General features: G+C 36.5%; 2 protein-coding genes across 2 annotated transcripts; both read right to left on the minus strand.

Moving 5' to 3' along the window:
• Positions 1-944, minus strand: LOC104443133 (thaumatin-like protein). The gene is given in 5 exon segments (XM_018872265.2): positions 1-370; positions 373-629; positions 631-691; positions 694-752; positions 754-944. Coding segments are annotated over 5 exon segments (666 nt in total). The 5' UTR covers positions 891-944; the 3' UTR covers positions 1-218.
• Positions 945-8,255: 7,311 nt separating this feature from the next.
• Positions 8,256-10,422, minus strand: LOC104447521 (NAC domain-containing protein 90). The gene is given in 4 exon segments (XM_010061250.3): positions 8,256-8,766; positions 8,769-8,793; positions 9,219-9,508; positions 10,216-10,422. Coding segments are annotated over 4 exon segments (792 nt in total). The 5' UTR covers positions 10,382-10,422; the 3' UTR covers positions 8,256-8,455.
• Between the last annotated feature and the right edge of the window lie 217 nt (positions 10,423-10,639).

Raw genomic sequence — 10,639 nt, forward strand, 5'->3', positions numbered from 1 at the left:
AAAAGGGAAAACTAAACAGTCATATAAATTGCTCGATTAAGAGCGTCTATAGATGTTCATTTATTCAACTCCTTAAACTTTTGTTCTTGCCTCAGCTGCATACATAGAGGAGCTTGAGGCAATACACTCATGCAAGTACACTAGCTCAAACTAACTTGAGCACCATTATTTCGGCATAGGGTCTCCTATAGAGTATTCCCTACGATTCCACTCTTACTTCAAGGGCAGAACACGACCCTATAGTTGGTTCCACCAGGGCAGGTGAAAGTGCTGGTTTGATCATCCTTAGGGTAACTGTAAGCATCGGGGCACCTATCCTTGAAGAACTTGGAGAAATTCGTGGGCCCGCAGCTTCCGGAGTTGCAGCAAGATGGTCGGTCTTGAACACGGTGCGGGGGTCGTTGCAACCGCCGGGCACCTTCAGCTGGGCAGGGCACTGGCCATTGATGTCGGCCGTGCACTTGATCCCACGGGTGCACCCATTGGAGGTCGGGCTGAAGTCCATGGGGACGTTGAAGCCGTCGACCAGGGAGATGTCAAAGAAGTCCTTGCCGCCGAACTGGTTCAACGCATACTCGGCCAGGGTGTTTGGGGGCTGGCCGAATGATGTGCATTCACGGACGCCGCCACGCCGTCGCCGATCGGCACTTGCCCTTCCCGGCCGCATCAAATTGGCAGTTAGTCCGGGGCCGATACGGGCTTGTTTCACCGGGCTGACGTTCGGGCTCCGGGACTGGCCTCGGTCAAGCCGTGGCCACCCCTGGGACTGCCGCAGCCCAGACCGTGTAGGGGCAATTGTTCCTAATATCGAAAGTGGCAGCATTGGCGCAAGTGAGGAAGAGGGAGAGCAAGAGGACGGAGGAAATGCAAATGGCATGGGAGCGAGCCATGCTTAGGGTTTGCTCAGAACTTGGTTTTGTGTGATTTCTTTATGTGATGGTACTTGTGTAGTAACTTGGTGGGTAATGAAGAAATGCACGAGGGTTTATATAGGGGCGAGCATGGCTAGGGATTGGCGGAGAGAGGCCAACAGGTGTCTCTACCTGATTAGTTGATTGAATATTAGATGGGGCTTGATAATGCTGTCCTTGGCTTGGCTCCAGGTCAAGTCAAGAACGAAGATAAAGCCTCCACGATGCACAGAGGCTCATCCGTAACCGGCCAACAATTTTTATCATTGCAAAGATACAAGTTTTCGCTGCAGACCAGAGGAGTTTTCTTACCGTGCGAGTGCTCGAGAGCTTTATGACCAGGGAGCGGCTAATGGGTTTGGCAATTATCCATCATTCCGGCCCTTCTGCTTAGAAAGTTCAACCAGTCTTTGCTTTAAAACAATGAGCTCAATATCTGAAAATGAGGAAAAGGGAGAAGGAGCTGAGCAGAGAGAATAAGTAGGTGAACTTCTGCAAGACAAGTATGTGAGTTGCAGCGTACCTTTTTTAATATAAGTATCTACATGTTATTTGATAATTACACGCATTAATGTTAATACTTTAGAACGAAAATCTTGATGTTGTCCCCTGATGCAATTCCCCTATGTCGATCAAATTGGTATTTCAAGTTTTGAATTGCTAGAGATTATATACTTCTTTATCATACATGTGTCCATGCTAAAGCCCTATTGAGAAATCTCTCTCTAGCATGGGATTGTTGAAGATAATGAAGTCATGTGTCAATCGTATCAATCTCATGAACTTAATGGAAGAACTTGATTTAGGAGTTATCAGTGAGCATAAAAAGTCACATGATAATTCAAAATAGCATATACAAAAAAAAAAAAATTGTAATTTGACATGGTAATAAAATTTGCTACTCTTTTGGTTGTCTCAACTTCAAGCTCCATTGAGAGCTCTTCAAAAGTTAAATCCTAAATTCACTAGGCCGATATTGAGGGAATGTGCCCTTAAGATCACCTAGGGAGTCGGACATCTCATTAAGGTACACGAAAATTAACTCAGACACTACTTGATCCCGCTACAGCAGAAAAAAAATCACTATATATGGTCATTTCAAGTATATTCATTCATTTTGAACTCAGTATTTTTTAATTATATATATTTCCCAAATTTATAATTATCTAGATATTCTTTAATTTCCCTTTTCGAGATATTAAATAAAATTTAAGTTTCTCCATCAAGCCAAGATCACTCTCCAATATCGCAAAAAGATTGAATTCTCCTAGATAAAATAAATGTTATAAATGGCCAATCACTTGAAAGTTATTTTCGCTTAGTTATTTTTCTTTTTCTTTTTTTGGGTCTTTCGATGATACTATTGGGGAGGGAATTATTCTTGGGGGATCAATATTCACCATCAAGAAGAGTCCACAAACGTTATCGTCAAAGTATTGACAAAGAAAACACGACGCAGAAGAAATCAAAAGCAAAGAAAGAGGTGCAATCACGTGCTTCCGCTTGTTAATCTAACAGGACAAGTCGCGCTCCTATCCTAGACAAGAACCGTATCAAAGGGGGAAACAGATATTGAATGGAAAGGTGAAGAAAAGTCGTCGAGGGGATCACCCGATAGGATTATTCCTGAGGAATCAAGAGAGGTACGATTTCGACCGGTGGCATCACAGGGAGCACCAATCCATGCGCGGTGAGCACATTATGTCGGTTCAATAGTTAGCACGCGAGAATTTGCATTTAAGGACGTACTTATTTTCGTGAAAAATAAATAAATGAATATTAAAAAAATAATTATTTCTATTGCTTATAAAAATAAATAAATGAAAAATATTTTTACTCGATGCTCTTTTCTCGTCCATTAGCGCGTGGAATCTGCACGACTTTGCACCACATCACAATCATGGAGAGAACTGGGTCAAGCTTCCGAGTTGACTTTGCCCTTTGGTTTCCCCTTTTTTCCAAAGGTTTTTCAATACTTTTATTGGTGCAGAATCCACGACTCTTCATAGTGACGCGGTTATGGATGCTTCATGCGACCTTCCATGGATGGGAAATGCAACAGGACAGAGTGTGAATGCTCTAATAATTCCAAAACGGATGGTGGAACCAAGCGGAGAATCGCGAGGACGACTTGAGCCTAGACTTTTTTGTCTAGTAATGGCACAACTATGGTCAAGCTGTTTTTTAATTAATTATATTTGGGTTGTTAAAGTCAGCAAAAGTGCGCAACAGATTTCAATTCGATCTTTAATAAGGGCCAACCTCACATATTTGAAAACCAATTACGGCACGAACACGATTGATTTGCTTCACACCCATATAGATTTGACTACAATATTATATGAATTTTCACATGATACACAGGCTGGATTTTAAAATCGATCCGTATTTCTACTACCTGTTAGTGTGTGAAGTTTTTATTTTCCTCTCATCTTGCGAATTAACTCAGTGAAAGTACTTTTAAGTAAGGCGACCCTATTTGTTCGTTTGCACATTTCAAAACTATAAGAAATCAAGCTATAAGTGACGAAATTTAAAACGTGATTGAAAGGCCGATGTCTTTAATTATTGCACTTCATATAATTTTAACATGAAAATCAATTGAAGAATTTGATAAGCGAAAAGATGAAATATATTCCTTTTTGGGTTAATATCATAATGACCCCAAATCGACATAACTGTAAGTCTATAACAACTTTACCCGAAATTACCTTTTTTTTTATTACAAAAAACTCTTCAAACTGGTACACATATGACATATTTACCTAAAATTAATTTGTTTAATCACTAAAAATCCCAAATTATTATATTTTCATTCATTAGTTTCAGTAAATTAGATTAACACCACAAAAAAAATAGTATTTTTGTGATAAACAGAAAGTAAAATCTCAACCTGGTGTATCCGTCAACAATTATGTATCATCTAATTCAATAATTTAATAGAAATTAATGAAGAGTAAATTTATCATAAATGTATCAATTTGATATATTTCATATCATTAACTCTTCCTTTTTTATAATTCAAGGGTACAAATGTAGACAACCGGATAAAAATTCTATTCAACTTAATCTTTTCCTTTTAGAGGTTTAAGATATTGTTGGGGGTAATAGCTTAACTTGTCGTATCGATCAATGCTCGACTTTTCACGTCTACGGAACTTCGGGGTCCTTACTCTGCTAAAGTCATATGTCTGATTAAATTTTCTTAGATAAGTACTAGGATTTCTAGACCATTAATTTATTCTTAGTCGAACAGCAGGTTGAATTCAGTGATCGACAAGACGATTTCTTCGTGGAAAGTCTCTGCTATCAAGTTCGGGTGTTCTCACTCTTTCTCAGATTTTTTTTTTTCTAGAATCCTATTTCTCATATCATGTGATGTAGCAATTACGTATAGATTTATCAAAAGCACTCAACAGCTTCATTACCTTTAAATGATAGGTACTCACCTAGACCTTTTAAATAGATAGATCGGGTCAGGCCAAATTTGAATTTAGTCTTAAATGGTCCGACACAAATTAACTCATTAATCTGTTTACACTTCTATATTTAAGTCAATTAAGGAACTCATTCTAATGATTTTTTCAAATATTATATTTTAAAAATACTTCCAAATCTAGGAAAGCTTGTTTTTTATGATTTTTTTAAATGGTATTACTAAAACACTTTCATAATAAAAATTTAGTTGACAACTTTTATAATTTTTTTCAAAAATGGAGCCTCCGTTTTTTTCTTGAAAACGTTTGTTAGGAAGTTAATTTCTAGGAAAATAATAATATTTTAATTGCATTTACCTGAAATTTGAAAATAAATTAAAAAATGTTTTCCACTGTTTGGTATGAAAAATCTTATTTGATTTTCCTCCACGCATTTCTTTTAATAATTTTTTTATTTCTTTTATTTTATAAAAAGTTGATCTTTTAATTTTTAATTCTTTTTCTTTATCCTTCTTCTTCAAGTGATGGCCGTCCATGGCAATGGCCGGCGAGGTCTTAGCCTCACTAGATTCATAAGCTTGAGTCTTGCTAGATTGGCGAGGCCTTGGCTTCACCTAATTAGCAAGCTCGAGCTTTGCAGCATCCAACGAGCTCACCTCTCTTCTAGTTGGGTGTCATCGTGGCTGGCCATTGGCCAAGGAAGATGGAAGCAGGGGAAGAAGAAAGGAAAAAGGAAGGAAAAAAAGAAAAAGAAAAATAATTTTGATTTTTTAAAAATATATTTACAAGGCTGAAGAGAGAGAGTATGTGGATGAGCTTAGTGGGTTGAAAATGAGTTCTAAACTTATCCCACTTAGATCCATCTATTTTGGCCTTTAAGTTTAAAATCCATTTGAGGTAGGTTCTTCAAAATTGAATTACTCATTTTGACCAGTCTAGTATTCACCTATTATATGAGTAAAAAATAGGATTGTATGTAACAATAATATGGGGAAAAATTCCAAATAAGGACTCAAAGTACCCTCGGTTACTCAAATAAGAGCCCAAAGTGAATCTTATTTCAAAGAAGGGCTTGAAGTAAATTTTGTATCAAATAAAAGCATGAAGTGCCATATCAATTTCAAAGAATGACTTAACCTCATCGGTTGGTTAAAGGCATTTTCGTTCTTTACTTTTTATTATTTTGTTTAATTTTTTCTGTTTCTATTCTTTTCTATAAAAAAAAAAAAAAAGAAAAAGAAAATATAGGCGGGAGGGACAGGCCACCTGTGTTTCTTTTTTCAATTTGTTTCTTTAGTTTAAGCCTTTTTTTTTTTTTTTTTGAAAAGAAAAAAAGAAAAAGAGAAAAAAAAATAAGAAGATAAGAAAAACTAAAGGATGGAAATACCCTTGAAGGCCAAGTCCTTCATTGAGACTTACATGACCACTTCAAGCCCTTATTTTAAATAAGATCCACTTCAAACCCTTATTTAAAATATAAAAAAAAAAAAAAAAAAGCACTTTAGGCCTTTATTTGAGACATGATTTACTTGAGATCCTTATTTAAGAAATTGATGGCACTTTGGACTCTCATTTGGAATTTTCTCTATGTTGTTATTAGGCACCATTACTAGAACAATATATGTCATCTCGTCTCCCTTTTGTTTGCATAGGCAAGTTGCACATTTAATCTTTATTATCTTTAAATATGCCACAATTTAGCCCCTACACCTTAGGAAGTATTGACACTCTTCAAGAGCTTTCACACCATGTTAAATATTCGTTATGTGTCCGACACTCTCGGACACTTAACACATATCAAAAAATCGGACACTTGATTAACTTTCCCGATACTCTTCAATACTCGAGTCGAAATTTCGACATGTGATTCCAACACGCCAGGTCAATTTTAAATTTTTTTAATAAATGGTACGTCAAAATATATATATGTGAAAAAATTAATAATAATAATAATAAAAATTGGAAAAGAAGAAAAATATAGTTTTATCTTTTCTTCTAACTTTCACTTCCCGTCATATATAATTCACCTCTCAATTTTTTTTCTCTCTTTTCTTCCAACTCATTTGATTCAAGAGTCTAGAATGTGAATTGTTTTTTTTTTCTCTAAGTTTTATGGATTATTGTAATAGAATTGAAATTGTCAAATTAAAATAATGAATAATTTTAATAAATGGTGGATTATTATTTTTAGTGTAAATTCATTTTAGGCTTTTTTTATTATTTATTTATTTATAAATTTGAATCAAATTAATGATAATTTATTGTATATAAAAATATTTATTTAATTTATAACATGTCTCAAAATGTTAGAGTTCTCTATTTTTTAAACAACGTATCGCGCGCGTTGCGTATCATTGTCGATGCTACTTAATTGTGAAGACTTGTTCTTTATTTTATGGAAATATAAGGAAATCGACCAATTTTTGGTGAAATATCGACTGAAATTGCACGTGTTTGTTCGTTCGAATAAAATGCGCGGACCCCATGCAGGCAACCACCGCCATGACAGCGGGCCTCACAGCAATTGCAAGGAAACATTCCCTGCCTCCTCATTTTTTTATGACACTTTCCATCAAAGGCATATAAAATCTGTCTGTTAGGGTAGTACATGCACGTCTCTCTCAATTTAGTTGAATTAGTTCAGCATTATAAATATATATAATTGAAAAATTACTAATTTCTTTAATCTCTACCTAAAAGATGTGTTTCCGAGCTAACAAGTGTAGCTTTATGCGTGGTTTGATTGTACTTTTTTAGGCTTTTTTTCTAATGAATTTCATGAGAATTTTCAATAAAGTGGAAATAAAAAAAATATGGAAAAGTGGATCGTTAAATCATAATTTTTCTCATTGAATTTTTTTTTCATATTCTAAGAGTACTTTGAAAGCTTGCTATATTAAGTTATTTGACGATCTACAGATGGCTTTTAAATGAGTGGATTATTTACCAACCAATCAAGTTCTACGCCGCACTTCATATACTTACTTCTTAGAAGAACTTACTATAATTATTATCTTTTATGTTACTAGCTACTTAGACTAATCCATAGAGTTTTACTTTTCTTAATTCAAGAAGTATTAATTGCGTAGGTTGGACCCATTTTCTCTTTCACGTAGAAGTGGATCTCATATGTATATGGGGGATTTAGGCATTAGAAAGATAACAATATTTCGACAAAATAAAAAAAACAACGTATAAAATAATTTGACATATTTAGAGTGTCATTCACTTTCAAGACTTCTAGCAATATTTGTAGTTCATAATATTGCAAGTTTGAAAATATTTTGAAAAGCAGTTATGTACTCCTAAAGTATTTTGCCCAAAAGTAGATAACAACAGTTGCTTTGAATTGTTGACTCGGAAAAAATAGGCATTGAACTCCAAGAACTTCATAATACTTTTATCTAACAACAAAACTTTCCATAAAAGGCCTTAATTATTGAATTTGAGTGCCCGACACTACTTTTAAAAATCTACCCAAACTAAAGTATTGCTTTATATTTTTCTGCATGAAGGTGCTACATAGCTATGTAGAACCTTACATTATGTGTTTGCCTTATTGTGTCCAAGAACTCCGCAAGTCACAACTGTGATTAGAAGTTAGCTGGCTTTGATGAAGTTTAGCATGGTAGCTCTATTTCTATTCATTAACAATATCACAAGTTACATGCACGAATAGGTAAGGATACTAAATTAATCATACTGTGGCAAATTGAAAGCAGCTATTTGGGTAAATGATGATATTTACATACCCAACAAGAACTTAATATTTTCTTTGTCGATCTATTTTGTATAACTCTTTACTATTCCTAGATAAGACGTCATAGCCACCCCCTAAAAAGGAGAAGCAAGATATGCTCTCAAGGCAATATGTTTCCAAAATTAATAAAGCCTGATGCACAAGATGGCTATGTTGATTAGACCTTTCATATTAGTTCTACATTGATGGTCAAATTTAGGATACAAGCCCACCGTGAACAGACATTAAATTCAAGAGAACTACGCATCTACTTGGCATCACCAAGGTGACTAAGAGTTACCCCATTTTAATTATGACAACGCGAATCTGCTATTGTTTAGTTATACATAGTAAATTAGCTTTCTTAGTTAGTACCAGAATTGATCCCAGTCCTGCAAGAACAGTTCGCTATCATCGGGCAGCATCTCCATGTCAATACAGCTTCCTAGTCCTCCTGCTTGCAATGGAATTGTCCCAAGGTCTTTGGAGGCGCATGAACTGTCTGGTGATGAGCTTGCTCTCTCCATGGGCGGAGAACTGCCTCGACGAGATGATGTCATTTCTAGAGGATGTCGATCATCATTCGGCATGGTGTTCTGTTGAAATGTCTGGCTGCTTCTAATGATTTCTCCCATCGGTCTTCGGTCGAAAGACCTCAAGGTCTTCGTTTTCTTGTACACCGGCACACACTGAATTCATGCCTTGGCTGCAATCATATACACAAATGAGAGACATTAGTCATGTGCCGTTGTTCGACTCGTGCGTGTTCTGACAACAAGGACTCAAAAGAGACAATCCAATCTGCTGTGGTCTATTACATTTTATTTTTTCCGGTTCAAGAATTGGCGTAGATCTATTTGCGTATGGAAGTGACCGGTTGAGTATTAGATTGAAAACTCAATGCGATAATAGAACATGTACAGATAAAGACGAAAGGGAAATTGTCCAGGTTGGTGCAAGCACTTGCACTTATGTTGCCTGGATCTTCTTGTCTTGATTACTCTTAATACCATTGCAGTGACGCCACCACTCCAGCATAACAATGTCCAGAATAAGATTACGCAACATTTGAAAGTATGTTAAATTATCGTACAGTTTTTTCGATAAACATTGGATTAGGGCATCACATACCACCACTGGGATCTCTTCAGGAGAAGAAGCCTCCCCTTCGGTGGCCCTGTATTCATTCATCTTCCATTCAGTTTTCACGCCGCTCGGAGCCCGTCCTGTATAGAACACCATTGTTCTCTTCACCCCCACTATGCGATTGCTCGAGTAGACTAAACTGGGAGAGCCCGTAGCTTTCCAGTACCCAGTGGTCGTGAGCCGCCTCGGCCTCCCGCCACGGTACTCACTCTCTTGCCTTGGGATGAAGAAGAACCATTGCTCCGGATCTCCACAGCATAGATCTCCTGCAAATTCTGGATCCAGAAGAATTTTGTTTCATGATAGAATAGAGAGTATGGATCAAAGATCTGTAATCTTTCTTTGGTGGAATTGTAACTGTTTTTTAAATAGTTCTAACACATTAGCATGTGTTCAAAATTGTTCATGAGATTATATACCGTCCATAAATATTGTGGATGCATATGAACACTGCTTGGGGAAATAAAAATCGTAAATTATGGAATGATCCTCCAACTTATTTAGAAGAAAACCATACATCCTGAATACTACAAAAAGTCAAACCCATCGCATTAAACTTATTTAGAATAAAACCGTACATTTATATCCATAAATTAGGACCTAACAGGTACAACTTCCTTATTAAATGCTCCAAATTTTCGTTGGTTCGTCTCTTCTCAGACAAGGGCAGAAAAAGTGAAGCCCATCATCTATTATCCGTCGTACTATGTTCTCCCACACTCGTATTACTTAATAAGAGACTTCGTTTCGAAGGAGTGTCCATTTTATAATTCATAAAAATGCAAGAAAACTTAAATGAGAAGCATCTGAGGCCACTGTTTCAGTAAAGTCGAAAAGGGCAAATAGCATAGAAAATACACATAATAAAAAGCTGGATCGAGAATGATAATATTGAGGTTAATTAATATAGAAATGCCTAAGAAGAAGAAGAAGAAGAAGAAGAAGAAGAAGAGGAGGAGCAGTGTCAAGGATTGGGACATACGGGGAAGGTCCGACGGATGGAACTCATAGATATCAACAACCGGTATGACCCGGTGAATAAGCCCGTGCAGAGCCTGTCTTGTTCCCTCGAGCTTGTTTCGTAAATAGAACGAAACCAACTCTTCTTCGGTCGGGAAGAATCTGAACCCTGGTGGCAAATCCTCCATCTCTCTCTCTCAACAACTTGCTTATGGCTTTTGTATCTTTTTGCTTTTGTTTGCAGTTATATACAAGAACGTGTTGAGATCGTCACATATATATTGCGAAACCAAGAGAACGAACTCTCGTGGAAGGGTCAATAGAAGAAGAAAAATAGAGGAGAGAAGAGAGAGAAGAGAGAGAGAGAGAGAGAGGGACGTCGGTTTTGCTTGGAAATTTCCACGCGCTTGCGTTGGAGAAAAACTTGGAAATCTTTCCCTTGAAAG

Source organism: Eucalyptus grandis, chromosome 4, assembly GCF_016545825.1.
Source record: "Eucalyptus grandis isolate ANBG69807.140 chromosome 4, ASM1654582v1, whole genome shotgun sequence".
NCBI classification, from domain to species: Eukaryota; Viridiplantae; Streptophyta; class Magnoliopsida; order Myrtales; family Myrtaceae; genus Eucalyptus; species Eucalyptus grandis.